Source organism: Lolium rigidum, chromosome 3 (assembly GCF_022539505.1).
Source record: "Lolium rigidum isolate FL_2022 chromosome 3, APGP_CSIRO_Lrig_0.1, whole genome shotgun sequence".
Classification (NCBI taxonomy): Eukaryota; Viridiplantae; Streptophyta; class Magnoliopsida; order Poales; family Poaceae; genus Lolium; species Lolium rigidum.
This window is the reverse complement of record NC_061510.1, coordinates 258,607,463-258,623,017: the sequence shown is the minus strand read 5'-3', so window position 1 is coordinate 258,623,017 and position 15,555 is coordinate 258,607,463. Positions and strand designations below refer to the sequence as shown.

The 15,555-nt window shown below is 46.2% G+C and overlaps 2 protein-coding genes across 4 annotated transcripts; one reads left to right on the top strand and one right to left on the bottom strand.

Moving 5' to 3' along the window:
• Positions 1 to 2,932: 2,932 nt before the first annotated feature.
• Positions 2,933 to 8,030, top strand: LOC124703341 (BEL1-like homeodomain protein 1). 2 transcript variants are annotated; one of them, XM_047235557.1, is made up of 5 exons: positions 2,933 to 3,122; positions 3,720 to 4,633; positions 5,944 to 6,329; positions 6,675 to 6,735; positions 6,843 to 8,030. In XM_047235557.1, exons 2-5 carry the CDS (start codon positions 3,908 to 3,910, stop codon positions 7,656 to 7,658), a joined length of 1,989 nt encoding a protein of 662 aa, XP_047091513.1. In that variant the 5' UTR covers positions 2,933 to 3,122; positions 3,720 to 3,907; the 3' UTR covers positions 7,659 to 8,030. The 2 variants fall into 2 exon arrangements, with proteins under 2 accessions (XP_047091513.1, XP_047091512.1); XM_047235556.1 differs by lacking the exon at positions 2,933 to 3,122 and adding an exon at positions 3,129 to 3,334.
• A 399-nt stretch (positions 8,031 to 8,429) lies between these two features.
• LOC124703340 (transcription factor LHW-like) lies at positions 8,430 to 13,683 on the bottom strand. Of its 2 annotated transcripts, none has more exons than XM_047235553.1 (10): positions 13,577 to 13,683; positions 13,128 to 13,295; positions 12,907 to 12,988; positions 12,521 to 12,562; positions 12,347 to 12,406; positions 10,039 to 11,742; positions 9,810 to 9,914; positions 9,526 to 9,666; positions 9,297 to 9,422; positions 8,430 to 9,067 (listed from the first exon to the last, which is right to left on the bottom strand). In XM_047235553.1, exons 1-10 carry the CDS (start codon positions 13,666 to 13,668, stop codon positions 8,906 to 8,908), a joined length of 2,682 nt encoding a protein of 893 aa, XP_047091509.1. In that variant the 5' UTR covers positions 13,669 to 13,683; the 3' UTR covers positions 8,430 to 8,905. The 2 variants fall into 2 exon arrangements, with proteins under 2 accessions (XP_047091509.1, XP_047091510.1); XM_047235554.1 differs by having other exon boundaries at positions 9,810 to 9,911.
• Positions 13,684 to 15,555: the final 1,872 nt, after the last annotated feature.

Below are 15,555 nucleotides of genomic sequence, written 5' to 3'. Positions count from 1 at the left end.
TTCTATATTTCTTGAAGTTTGCTTCCATAGCGAGTTCGTTTTTTGTTATAAAAACATCGTTAATCGATAATATATTAACTGCTAAATAAGAACAAAATTAAGTTTTATGGTCATATTGCAGACAACTCATCGTTTCTTGGGCGTTTGCACTTGAACGTATATGTTTCATAACTCCGCAACTCCTTAGTCGATATGTCATGGATGTGATATGTGAATTGATTATGCCCTGGTTTGTTGAAAGCTCATGACCAAAAAAGCATGGGTGCATGTAAGGTCATTGACTAAAGACCTAGGTTTCATGTAACTATAACTGTAGTCCCACATGCCCTTAGGAACTTGGGTTTACAATATCTTAATTAAACATGAAACTCATGGTTCATTTGGTAATTTAAAATAAATCCAATACATGATAAGAAGACATGTGATAAATTCATCCGATGCATATGAAGATATATATGTTCTATTGTCATACGAAATTATCTGAACATTAAATAGAGTATGAAATACTATTGAACAATTTTCATCATGGGTGCATGGAGCATATGCCCTTCTCCACTTATTGTGCCTTCGCACTTTTTTTCTTCTCACTTTCAAGGAAATTTCGACATCTAGCTAACTACAATAAGTTCATGACTCGAAGAATATATTACGAGATTGCTCACGCACACTTGTATGGATGTGATGCTGATGGACATCATAGAATCAAAGTTTAAATTCTTCAGAAGTATTTTCATCGGAGTAATGAGGAAAGTGGAGCTAATTAGCAACTTGAAATTTAAGATAGATTTTTTGTGTACATATTGTCAGCTTTTTTCATAATTATATGTAAATTTATATATTAGTAAGTTAAAATAGCTATTTATTTGCATTAGTATGGCTTACACATATCTAATATTCTTAACATACATTTTCAGCTGAGTTGCTTACTTTATTTACAACCTTGTATTGTTTTTCAAATATCCTACTCGTATGTAAATGTGTCACACCTGTTCTTCAAAGTTCTCCCTTGTTGTATTGAGAATGAATATATCCGTTATACCCTTTGCAATGACAATCTATTCGTAGATGAGCCAGTTTGGATTGGATTCCTGAGCTTTCAATCGCTTTAGCTCCAAAAGCCAGCATCATCACCTGACTAAGAAAACTACAAGGAAAGAAAAGCAATCACTAAACTGGCTTATGTATCAGGAAGAATATTAAGATGTGAAGTAGACCGTTATACACATAAACAAATGTCCTAACAAACATGACACGTCATACATGCCCAAGACGATTGGACACACATCATACATATGCGCAAGAGAGTGAGAGGGTGAAAAGGGACAGGCAGCAAGGGAAAGGAACAGAAGCTAAGGTCACACATGGTATTAATTAAAATTCTGACCTAGACTAGACACACTGATACACACAGCTCCCGAAAGCCAGAAAAAAAAAAGCTGAGAGAGAAAATGTGACCTAGTCCTAGACATGGACGTGGACATTTCCTAGTTCTTCTGACACATCCAGACCTGTGTCAGAGCGTGTGCAGTCTGCCTGCATCTATCTATCCTATCTATCTGAGCATGCACACGGACGCACCAATTGCTATCCATAATTCCCTTCCATATACCCTCTCACCATATCTATCTCAATTCTTGTGCCCAGATGTGCCCTACACCTTTCTTTGCTAATAATGCACCACATATCCCTATCCATCGGGCCAGTCGTTCAATGGTCCAGTATTCCTCATCCTTTGAAGACTTGCCACTCCGTATTTTCTTCTAACTTATGTATAACTTGATAGGTTCGATGTCAAATGTACATTTTAGGCACATTAGATGGGTAAGAACATTTTGCACATGTTGCAATTAAGAAATAAATTATAGTTAAATGATAATTTCTTTGAGTTGTGCTAACCAACATCATAAATAGTTGATGCAACCCTCGGACTACTACCTCCGTCCCGGTTTATAAATCATATCCTATGTGTATCCCTAGGTTATCAATTTGATCAGCGTAATACAAAGTATATATTACAAAACATGTATCATTGAAAAGTTTACATGTTCAACTTTCTAATGATATAATTTTTGTCTTATATAATTCATATTATGTTGGTCAATTTAACGATCTAGGGATGCGCGCATGCTCTGTAAACCGGGACAGAGGGAGTACCGATTTGCGCATTTAGGACTATTTTCTTTAAATGCGGACAACTTCAACCCAAAAAGGCTATGAATTGCAGGATGTAAGCCCAAGTAACATGGGAGAGTGGTTATGGTAGCGAGGAAGTGCCGCCGACAATATGAAAATGGTGTTACCAACGGAACCGAGTAAGGAGGCCTTGCCGAAGCGGAGAGGGTTAGGGTTGGACAAGGGGACTTAGATGGATGGCTTGATCTGACTGCAGCAGCAGCCGCTGAGCATGACAAGCTAGAAGTGATGACGTGGATGCGGTGGTGCGGAAGGTAGTGAGGTCGAACCATCCAAGAACTAGGGAGATTGCGAAGGTGGATCACGAACAAGGATATGTTGTTTTATCTAGATCCAATTGGTTACAAAATCGATTACCATTTAAAAAGGGCAATCAGCTTATAAGGAGTACTATATCCCTTGATTTCTTGCATGATAATTTTATACAAGTAAATGGAAGTCCAATGTGAATATTATTACAGGGTACAACTCAATAACTCATGCTTTTACAACACAGTATGAGACTAGTCCTTTCTGAATTGTCATGTTTGATGAAACTGGACACCAAGGCCAAAACGGTACAGATGAGTTCCACACCTAGAATGCATGCTAGCTAGCCCCTGACGAGAGAGAAATTAAGAGAGAAGAGAAAAAATCCTGTAGGTAGCTAGAGAGAGAAAATAAAAGAGGAAGTGGGGGAAAAGCTGCGTGTGTGGGGGTTGTGAAGATAATGGAAGTGGGAGGTGGGTATCCCTCCTCCACTGCCTGGACTTTTTCATTTCTCTGGCCTCTCTCACTTTCTCTCTCTTAAAGACTTAACCAATCGGTCTCCCTCTCTCTATCTATCTATCTCTTCTTTTTCCCTTTCAGCTGGAGGAGATCTTGAGAGAAAAGATATATAGTCCAGTGTCTTCTCTGTAGAGAGCAAAAGGGAAAGGAACTTGCAGCAGGTACTTAAACACTGACATGAGTGATCTCATGCTCCAGATACCTTCTTCTTCTTCTTGTTCCTCTTTCCTCTCTCCTCCTGCTTCTCTCTAGGATCTTCGCCTCTCATGCTCTTTTAGAGAGAAGAGAGAGAGAGAGGGAGAGAGATTTCTTATATGCAAGCTAGGCACGTGTGCATGCAAGCAGCTGATCATGAGCTGCATCGATTCTTGAGGTAAGCTCATGATGTGTGCTGGTTGCGTTGACATCTGTATCAGGTTTCTTTGTTAAATCACTTGATGAAGATGGGTACCTTCTCTTTTTCCTATTTTTTATATTTGTGTGATACTGATGCCTATTCCACACACACATACATCTCGCTCTCTCTAGTCCCTCTCTCATCCTCTCGTCTTCTAAGCTTTTGAGCTTACAGCTATAGTATTGGAGTGTTCTTCCATGCATACATGCCATGCCATGCAGCTTACTTCTCTCTTTCCTCTCTCTCTCTACATGGAGCATGGATCCAATTTTATTATTCCTCACAAATCATCCGAAAAATCACTTCTTTTCATCTTCCTATACATGTCCTTAACTTCTTGGTACTTGATTGTTTTTGACAGGTCAAAGCCTCAACAAGCTCCGCAGAAGAAGATAATTGAAGAGAGAGAACTGAACGAGAGATTTATTCAAGGAGATTTATTTTTGACATCTACTCAAGAAGAATTTTAGTTGGTGGCCACAAGTGCACATACGTACACATATAGCCAAGACCTTGCCATCGACCGATATATAGGAGCCGTCGATCGAGATGGCAGCGTACTACCATGGCGGCGCCGGCACGGATATCCACCAGGCCGGCAGCGACGGCCTGCAGACACTCTACCTGATGAACCCGAGCTACGGCGCTGGCGGCTTCGGCGACGCCGCGCCCTCAGGGACCAACATGATGTTCCTCAACTCGGCAGTTAGCTCCATGACCCCGGCATCTTTCGGCGCCCACCAGGCATCGCCGTCGTCGGGGCAGCACTTCGTCGGCATCCCTCTCCAGGCGGCCCCTTCGGGATACAACCTATGGACCCCGGCCACGACCAGCGGCGCCGATGTCATGTCGCCGCCAACGCATCAGGCTCATGGCGTGAGTGCCGTGCTCAGCCTGTCGTCCCGCGAGACGCCGCCTGTCACGGTTGCCGCCGTAGCCGGCGACGAAGGGAGGTACCAACAGCTTGGGGTGACCACGGCGGCGTCGCAGGGGCAGATGGTGATGAACTCCAAGTACCTCAGGGCGGCGCAGGAGCTGCTCGACGAGGTGGTGAGCGTGAGCAAGGGCGTAGACGACGTCGAAGCCGCCAGGGCCGCCTCCGCAGCCAAGAGTGCTGCGTCGGTGAGGAAGAAGGAGGATTCGGAAGGCATGTCCGGTGGCGGTGGGGAGGATGGCGCCGGCGGGTCGAAGAGCAGCGGCGCGCCGGAGATGTCTACGGCCGAGCGGCAGGAGCTGCAGATGAAGAAAGGGAAGCTGGTTAACATGCTTGACGAGGTCAGTAACCTAAGTACACTTTAACTAATTAGTTTTTGTCTTAACTTTCATATTAAGGTAATACTTGCTTTATGGAGGTTTACTATTGACTGATTTATGGAAATTTATTCTTTCTCTCTTGCTAGTTCTTCTTCAGACATTATTTCCAGTTCATTCTTGTTCTTTTTTCTCCAAAAGAGAGAATGACCCTGAAAAACCAATCTGATAATTTTGTTGTTGTCTGAAAATTCAACACGCATTCTGAATTTGGTAGTGTCAGATTGATGATGGTTGTGAGATTTCCTTGCCTCTATAGTTTTAGCAAGTGTTATTGGAAGGATGTGAGTCATTTGCTTTTCAGCTATCTTTGTTTTGTTGCTTCCTTTTCTGAAAGATGAGTGACAGTTGTTGGGATAGCCAAGTTTTGATTTGCTGGATATTCCAAGCTTTTCTCATCCTTTTTTCCTTTTCTTAATTAATCATGTTTTGCCACCTTGTACCAACTATTCCCCGTCTGTACATCACTTTGATTTTCATTTTTAAAAAAATTTGTTAATCACTGATCAATGTGGTCTTTTACAAAGCAATCATAGCTACACCAATTTTAAAAAAGAATTATTTCAGGTGTGTAGTAAAGATCAAAAAGCAACAATTCATCAGAATATGTGTATACTAGTTAAACACCAACAAGTGGCTATCCTCTTCTAATTCTTTTAGTGAAATAACAGGTGGTTACATATAGATACTCTAGTGATATTATTAACTAATATTTGGAGATAGGAAAAGCATTCATGCACATATATATTACAATTCTTTCTGGTTGTTGTTTGTTGAGGCGAGTACAAGCAACCTTTAATTTTGCTGCCTGGTCAAATGTGTGTCCCTTTTTGTTTTCTCTCAGTAGCTTAATCCTATAATTTTCTACCAGTACGAAAAGGTAGGCAGACCCTGTTTGGCCTGGCTGGTGCTAGCTTCTTCAGAAGCCAGCAAAAGCCAGTTTGGCAGTATGGCTTTTCATTTGGCCTGGCTGGTGCAAGCTTCTTGAGAAGTCCCATGCTCTTAACAGATTCAGTTGAATTGTTGTAACATGCATTTGTAAATTGAACTTACAAGTTGTGGTCGAAATGTGGGAATTTTATTACCTAGTACAGTATTACTGTATTAGTACACTTGTACAACGATCCATCATCACGAACTCAGTCTGATTAGGTACAATCAAACAGAAATTAATCGAAGAAGATAGTGTTGTTGTGGTGGTTAGCAGTAGTAGAGCTAATCAATCAATTCACTAATTAATAAACGAACTAAGTAGCTGGTCTGTGGAATGGCAGGTGGAGCAGCGGTACCGGCAGTACCACCAGCAGATGGCGTCGGTGTCGTCGTCGTTCGAGGCGGTGGCTGGCGCCGGGTCGGCGCGGACGTACACGTCCCTGGCACTGCGCACCATCTCGCGGCAGTTCCGGTGCCTCCGCGACGCGATCGCGTCGCAGGTGCGGGCGGCGTGCCGCGCCCTGGGGGAGGAGGACGCCGACATGGGCGCCGGCGGCGGGCGCGGCGTCGGGTCCAGGCTCCGGTACATCGACCACCAGCTCCGGCAGCAGCGGGCGCTGCAGCAGCTGGGCATGATGCAGAGCAGCGCGTGGCGGCCCCAGCGCGGCCTCCCCGAGCGCTCAGTCTCCATCCTCCGCGCATGGCTCTTCGAGCACTTCCTCCACCCGTAAGCTCTCTTCTTCTTCACTGATAGTAGTAGACCTTCCGCTAATGGCGTACGGAGTACGTGCACAATTATGAACTCGATAATTGAACTAATCATGCATAGAGAGAAAGTGAGATACTATATCATGATCGAGAAAGGACGCTGTACTAGCAAGAGTAGAGTGAATCGAGACTCGAGAGACATGCGACGTAGGTAGACATACAGTGCGTCATGATGCGTTTTGCATGCTTACAAGCACGCATGTACGTATGGCCGTGCGCGCCCAAAACGGGCGCGTACGTACTCGACGTCCTAGTGCCTGTCGTCTTCTCATTGGTTGATCGGATCCTTCGTCTCGTCATGCAGATACCCCAAGGATTCGGACAAGATCATGCTCGCCAAGCAGACCGGCCTCACCAGGAGCCAGGTAAATGATCACCCACCCTTTCTCACATTGATCAAACGACGACCAATTCCAAAATGTTGTCGATTAATTTTACTGTTACAGTGGGTTAATTGTCGGTTTGATTCTAGGTGTCCAACTGGTTCATCAACGCGAGGGTGAGGCTGTGGAAGCCCATGGTGGAGGAGATGTACCTGGAGGAGACCAAGGAGAAGCAGGAGGGCGGCGGCGGAAATGGCGACGCGGCGGGTAAGTCCGGCCCTAGCGGCAAAGCGGACGTCAATGACGGTGCGGACGACACGCCGAGATCAATGGCCAGAGCGTCTGCAGGAGGCGCGGAGGGCGGATCCAAGCTCGATGGAGGCGGTGCCGTTCACGCGTCCCTGCTCGGCCTCACCGGGGACCACCGGGTGCCGATGGGGTTCTACGACGCCGAGGAGGATGAGGACCAAGGGCTTCAGGGCCGCGGGTTCAAGAAGGCAAGGGCAGCCAACGTCGAGCAGCAACAGCAGCAGCCACCGCCGTCGTACGACGTGGCTGCGCTGCACCACGCGCAGGCGGCCGCCGCCGCGGCCGCGAGGCAGCAACACGACGAGGTGAGCCACCGGGAGCTGCTCATGAAGTTCATGGAGAGCGGCGCCGGCGCGAGGGACCACCACCAGCAGGACGACGTCGACGGTGGCGGCGGCGGGTACTCCCTGTTCGCGCCGAGCCCGTACGGGCAGTTCGGCTCGGACCAGGCGCCGTTCGCCTACGCCGGTCAGCACGGCGGCGTCTCGCTCACGCTCGGCCTACCCCACGGTGCCGGCGACCAGACGGCGTCGTTCCTAATGGGAGGCGGCAGCAGCAACGGCGCCGACAACGGCGGCGCCACCGCCGGCTACGACATGAACATGCAGACCACAAAGTCCTTCGCAGCTCAACTCATGGGAGACTTCGTCGCCTAGTACGAATATATCATCATACACATAGCGCAATCAATTAATCAAAACCCAAAAAAAAATCGATTAATCATTAAGTTAGGGCTTGTATAGAAATAAAAGGGTCAAGGCCTAGACATGCTTAGGCTGCCATGAACCTTAGACCTCTATAGGTCATTGGGGGTGTAACTATGTAAACAATGGGACATTGTATATAGTTATAGGTTAGTTAAGGTAGTTAAAACCCAAACATTTCGATTACAAGATTTTATAGGGATAGTGGGGATGGGGGGTATACAATACGTGAAGGGGTATATATGGGAACATTGGAAATTGGGATCTTGGAAGTGTATGCGGTATAGTTGGTTAAATTGAAAGATTTGAGTATTGGTTTTTGGATATTGTAATATAAGTAATGTATAATGTAGTTCTCGTACTTCTCTTCACTCTTTCGTTTGCATATCTGGTTGCCTCTCATAGTGGTACATGTTTCATTGATGTGTTCTTCCTCTTCCATGAGTTACATTTCCAGGTATCGTTTAGAGCTCAGGTGTTCTACAGACAATTCATTTCTTGCAGCACAAGAGAAAGAAAGTCCTCTGTTTCATACTTAAGTCGAGTGCTTACCCCTCTTGATACACAAATGCCTGAATGTAATGAAGAGAAGAATCATCTCAAGTCTCTAGTGTGCCAGTATATAGAGAGAGATCATGGGAGAATTGCTGGACATCACATAAGATGAAGGATGTTGATACGAAACAAACAACAAGTGTAACAGAAACCTGATGGATGTAATGGTGCATAGTCTGTTCACGCAGCAAAATCTAGCTTCTCAGAGGTCAGTGTTAGGAATCGCTGGATCACATACTAACAGTTCAGCTTCTAGTCTGAAGAGGACTTACAAAGGGCTTTTACACTATCAACGCTACACAAATCAACTCAAGAATTTCCATCCGGTAAAAAACCCACTAATATACCGCAAAACAAAAGTACCAAACAAAACTAAGATTGTACAAGCGACAACACTGCCTACTGATCATCTGCTGAATCAACGCCCCATATTAAATGCATCTTGTGTAAATGCTCTCCGTGACTCGGGCGATAGAGATGTACATTTTCTGCGCGGCAAGGTGTCACTGGAAAAGCAAGTGGCGCTGGCAATGCTAGTCATGGCGCGCAGATGCAGAATTCAAAGTGTTCGACTCCAGTCCTGCGCAGCCTGCTGCTCTTAGCACTTGAAACTTGATTGACTTCAGGAGGGTTCTCTCCACTTTTCACTGGATACCACCTGTTGCTGGGATGACTGGCTGGCGAACCAAACCGAGGGGCATCTTTACGCTGTTGGAGTTCTCGGCTGCCCCGCTGGCATCGCAATTGGGTTCCAATAAGCGTACAAGAGATAGAAAGATTTCCATTCTGGTTACATCCCTGTTTGCCTGTATGAACAATTGAACATACTCAAGTCAGTTTGCCTGTATTGAAAGATTTTATAAAAGGATGTAAAGCAATAGAAATCCATTCAACATTCGCTACAACCAGCAAGCTAAAACATAGGCAGGGATGTAAAGCAATAGAAATCCATTCAACATGCATTGTTAAAGAATCAGCAGCAGCATTCCATAGCTCTAATGACACAATGACATATTTCACATTTGGCTGTATTACCTCAACAGTAAAGCGTGCCCAGATTTTACTTTTACGTGCTTCCATCACACCTCTCAGGATGGTCAACCCAAGTCCTTTTATAAAATCAGCTATCTCCAAGAAGATGCCTCTATCCTCACAAATCATCTGCAGAAAAACCATGTCAACAAATTTGAACCACAATTGCATGCGATTGTTGGTAAATATGAGATTACAAAAAACAAGATACAGCAGCATCATGAATCTTTACCTCCACAAGCATCTGACGAGGTCTGTCAAGATCCTCAACAACAATTGGGCATGTCATAGACTGAGAGCCAACATCAAACGCCCAGGTTGCACCACCTTCAAAGTAGTCTTTCCATACGGGACCATTCTCACTGCCAAGTATCTGTAAGAACACTTGACAACATAAGGACATATTTCAAACTAATGAGAGCTACAAATTCTATAGCCCAACCACATCAAATTAACCACAAACTAGCTTTCTATTGTATAACCTGACAGAGGAACTAATAATTGGCATGCCCATACCTTAGATTCAGTAGAATCCTTGAGCTTGTCAGCATGCTTTGTGACGCTTTGCAAGAAGAGCATGTGCTTAACTGTCTTCTCCAACAAAGCATCAATGCTACACTGCTGACACAAATGACATAACAATTGATATCACAACACTGCAGCTGCTCTCGAGTTCACATGTGCAACTCAAAGTACAAGTTGGTCATAATGGATATTTAAAATCAGCAAGAATAAAAGAGGATACCTTAGCCCCATTAGGCACCATTTCTCGGAGCTCCTTTATACGATCCTGTATCAGCTGTCGATCCTTTGGCCGTGACTTAGAACTCTCTCCAGGTCGAGATCTCTTTCGATTTGACTTGCTTGGTGCATCAAGACCTTTGCTGTTAGAAGCTGATGCACTTTCACATTTCATGTTCTGACCATTCTCAATCCAAAGACGTATCTGAGATTTCTGTGCTCCGTTATTTTGGGAAAGGCAACCATCCTCAGTCTTATCAAAGTAATATGGCTGTTTAACAATCTGTGCGGACTCATTCTTGATTACCATTGGAGGAATACCAGAGGAGTCGCATTGTTTTAATTCTTTCGAACCAATATGAGAAGTGCTTGGAATGTCAGTCAATGTAGTTTTACAAGAAGCATTATCATCAGAACTCTGCTTACTACCCGGGTTGACATTTGAGATGACAGCATCCAATAATTGATCAGTATCAGTTAGTGAGAAGATCCCAGAATAGGGAATGTCATTGTCTAGTGAACTGAAGAGTGGAGAAGAATCAAGACAAATCGATGGATCAGTTGCATCTCTATCTGAACTCTGAGATTTTGCATCACACCATGGGACCAAATTAGGATCCAAATTGTGGCATAGCTGATGAAATTCAGGACCAAGTATGTCAAACAAGTCATTATCCCACGTTGGCTGCAAAAGCAATGAGTGGCCTGTCTCACTGGGCATACCTGGCAGCGTGCGACTGTCCACATTCTTCATACCTTGTGTGCTCACAGCAAGATGTGGATCATTTACTCTACTGACATTTTGACTTTGGTGCGTATGACATGACCTACTCAATGGATTCCCTTGGGAAATGCCATTCAAGCCATTAGAAACCTGAACATCAACTTCAGAAGATACAGGTGGATGAGCTTCAAATGAACTTCTTTCTTGGTTCACCATTTTCATGGTGAATTCAGAAGATTGGGGAACCTTACAAGAAACTGGAGGCTGTTTCTGCAGTAACATTCCTGAAGTGGAATGGCTTCCTTGTTCTGACACTTGACTTGATGCACTGGTACATAAGTTAGCACTGACACCTCTGGCACCCCCAGGGAGGAAATTATAACTTCCATGACCGGTAGTCCCATTGTATACGTCAACTCTTCCATGTGACGGACTTATGTTGGTACTTTCTTGTATAAAAGGGTTTCGGTAAGCAAGCGACTTTAGCAGAGTATTTCTCGCCAATTCAGTACCGCTACCAAATTCTAACTGCCCAATGTTGTTCATCGACACTTGCTGTTGTTTCACTGATGCCAAGCTCGATGGGACCAAACCAGAGCTTACTGCAGCACTCTGTGTATTACTTCCAAGTCCACTGTCAAAATAAGACACCTGTTGTGCAAACATACCATTGGGTTTAGCACAGACAATATGCTCTCTAAGTGTTCGACCATTCTGTTGTGTGCCCTCAAACCAAGATGCATTTAGTGAATTGCTACTTGACGCAATTGCAATATCAGCATGTCTGTATTGTTCACGTGTAGCTGGGAATTGACTGAAAACCTTTGAGGAACTGTCTGCATTGTGGATGTTCGAGGTACCATGTAGAGGGCGCGACTGACTCAAAGTACCTTTTACTGAAGCAGATACAGCCATACTTGATCGCTGGTTCAGCTGAGAGCACAATTTTTTTGCATGCATCACAAAACTTGTGTTCTCCGTGACCTGCCAGAATCCAAAAATAATAGGTTACTAACTCAAAGATATGGAGAATAGAAGTTCTAGCAAGGCTGCAACTATAAACTGATAATGATGAAACCTGAAATCAAACCATTTTACGCTGTGGTTTCAAGAGCTTTTGCTTCAATTTTCTAAAACAGTCTGTACACAATAGAAGACATGCACTCTATTGGGAAAACATGCCAACATTTCTAGGTATTCCTTTGCAACACAGAATATTTTGATTATACCACCGCAGAACATTTAGAGGGTGTTCTTGCTACGCTCTAGCAGAACACATCAAAAGCTTCCCTGATGGAATGTAATAATTTCTACATGCATCATTGGTTTTTAAAACTCCCATACCATCCAGGCGCAGGAGTACATTTTTTTGCATTATGTGATTGTAATGTTCTTTCAAAATGAATCTTCATTATGAGAAATTGGACCACAGTCAACAGCTTGACATGCTAATGTTACGTCACATATATAGTACAATAGTGTAACAGTTACAAACTTCACACAATGGAGCATTTACCCTACTACATATGGGAAACAAGATCGCCCTACACTTGTAGAATGCATTTGAAGTAAAGTATGGATATCATACCACACCAGTAGAGCCTAACTGTAGCACGCCGCGTGGTAGCACAGGAATAATCGCAATAGTCTGCAGAACATAAAACTTTATTGAGTTCCAAAAGCAGACCCCCGCAAAAAAAAAGAGTTCCAAAAGCACACCACTACAGATAATTTACCATTCAGAATGTTCAACTCTACTCACCTTAATGCCAGCTCTGAAGTGACAATCCATCTCAGAAGCAACCTACCATGGTGAGACTAGCGTAAGATCTCCAAAATAAGCGAGTCAAAATACAAAAAGTACAAGTATAACGAAGCACTAGCAGTATGGTGCACTGAAGACAAATCAAACTACATTCACATGTATTCCTTTGCATACAGCAGACCCATGTAAAGTTTCATTTACAACAGCCATATCCCAGTGGCACTTATTTTCCAGCCCACTGAATGCCAAAATTTCAAGCAGAAGGTCCCCCCAGTACATGGATATAAATTCCCTGACTTGGTGCTTTAAATGATGTCCCAGCAAAATTTAACCACAGAAAACCGAAATCGGTTAGCACTTGTGGCATAGGAAGCAAGTACTACCTCGGATGAAAGGCCGTGATCATCCGCGGTACGGTGGACGATCCACTGATGATTGCCGGTGAACGCAGCACGGCCCACGGTCCTGAAAAGTCACAGGCGGAGCCGGCCATTAATCGGAAGGGCAATGCATTGTCTCATTTGCATCAGCCAGTGAAATTGCATCTGACCAAACGATGAAGAAACAGTGAGGGAGGGGAAATGATATGCTATGCTTTGCTTACCCTTCTCCGACGATATGAACCTGGGAGGCCATGGCCTTCCTGACGAGCGAGCAAATGGTGTCGACAGCAGCATCACACCCTAGCTCGGTGGCCGGAGGAGCTTGAGAAGCCTCAGATCCGGCGAGGCAGGGCGTGTGGCCGCAGAAGCCGTCCTCCCACACCAAATGCCTGAAGATATTGAAAAAAATGCAGGTAAGAAAACAGTGATAGCAGAGACCAAATTCCCGAGTCCTGACGCTGCACGGAATGAGAGCCTAATTCGCAAGGTCCTCAGCCGCAGCCTCAAACACACCATTGCCAAATGTCAGCAAAATGGGGAGCACAGCGGCTACTTGAATCTTCAACACTCTCAAACTAGCAGTAATACCGAAATCCCCAGACATTCCAATCCGAACTTACAGAAGAGGAAGCAGAAAAGGCTGGTGGAGATGGAGGCGGGGGGAGCTTACACGGGGTCGGCGGCGCCGATGGCCTTCCAGAAGACGGCGTACGACCAGCCGATCTCCTCACAGAGCCGCCGCAGCGCCTCCCCGACCGCCATGCGCGCGCCTTCAGACGACGCCTTTCGACGGGACACTTCCCTCCCCGCCAACAACGGAAAACCCTAGCACGCTATTAACTCCGGAGAGCGCCGCCGCCGCCGTTCGTGGACGGCGCGAGAACGACAGTAAAGCACGAGCTGGAAGAGCGAGCGAGGGCGGGAGATGAGGTCGGTCGCGGACGCGCCTAGGCGCCGCGGCAGCTGGCCCGGCCGGCCTGCTTCGCGCGGAGACCGCCGCCCCTCCTCACCGCCTCCCCCGCCGCCGGAACGCCGCCGCCGCTCCTCCTCCTCGCCGGCAGCGCGCGCGCAGCCATGGCGCCGGCCGTGACGTGGTGCGGTGCGGTGCGCGGCGTGGGAGGAGCCCAGCTGCCAGTGGGAGGCGCGCGCGCTGGCTCCTCGTCGGCCTGGCCTCCCTCGGGTAGACGACGAGATCGCCTTTGTCGCTAGCTGCTCCCTCTCTCTCTCTCTGTCTGTCTGTGTGCAGTTCAGCTTCCCATTTCTCACTGTGTGTCTGCGAGAGAGCCGAGAAGGGTTTTTTTCCCTCTCTCTCTCGGCTCTTGCTCGCTTTGTGTTCTGTTGTCTTGTGCTTTGCTTTGTTTACCACCATCTTTTCCATCTTTTTACACCTTCACGGCTCCCGAGGCGGCCATCATTTCCTGCACAAATAGGGTAAACTAGGAATTTTATCCAAACCGCATCTATACCGTTTTGTAACCGAGGGAATGAATTTTCATACTATAAGAAAAGGCCAAGATAGTCGATACAACGATAACCTACAATATAAAGCTACAAAAGGTTACATCCAACCCTGCAACAATATGACGGTAAAAATACACCTTACCCAAAAACCTACGATGAATGGCGAGGAGACCGGAGCATAGAGCTTCAAAACCGTGGCACGATTAAACCAAGACTCCACCTTATCACGACCACAACTACAAGGCTGGCCACACCAATGTACCCTCTCCTCGTGTGCCTAGAAGGAGTCGACGAGTAGATGACGAGATTTGGCCGGACTTGAGGAAGACGTTGACTATGTTCCGTCCGCCATGATGGACATTGCAGACTGAAGGCTCACGCCTTGGGCCGTAGCTAGCGTATTGTCCCTAGCCTTGCCCGAAGAAATAAGGAAGGCCAACATCTCTAAATGTCACATCGGGCATGCCCATCGTCGACCATGGGCGTAGCCGCCTAGACAACGTCTTCAAGATGAGAGTGAAATCGTGGTTCCACCACCTAGTCCGGTGATCCAGACCTATGGTTTACCCCAATACCCGAGGAGAGGAAGATATGTTCAGGTCCATGACCAGACCTCCAAGGCGGACGCGCCATCTCCATGGTTAGCATCAGCCACCGTCGAGTAGGGTTTTCACCCTACCTACTAACCATGACCCCAAATGTACTCGAAGCAGGGCCAACTAGAGACAAGGGATCGGGATGCAAGCGTCTACTAGAGCTGCCACCACAAAGATGATAGAAACACCGCTGGTGTTACCAACAAAGGAAATGGGTATCAATCACCACCAGCTTCACTGCCAGCCAGTCAGCCAGGGCTCGAGTGTGGTGGGGCCCATGTCGGCCAACCACCACCGCACAACTGAACAAAGCCCCTCGCAACACCACTCTGCTTGAGAGAAAAGCCCAACCATGCCCAAATCGGGCCCAACCGCCATTTGCCACCACCAAACGCCAACACTCTCCACCACGCACCAACTGTGTCGGTGAGGAATTTCTACCGCCCAGGCCGACGACCCCCACGATGAAGAAACGCGTCGCGGGAGAGAAATCGTCTTTGTCATTCGCAACACGATGCTCGATTGGCCGCATCCTCTGATGGAGGCGAGGGGTGAGAGGGGAAGGTTGGTGGAGAAAATATAGGGTTCCTCG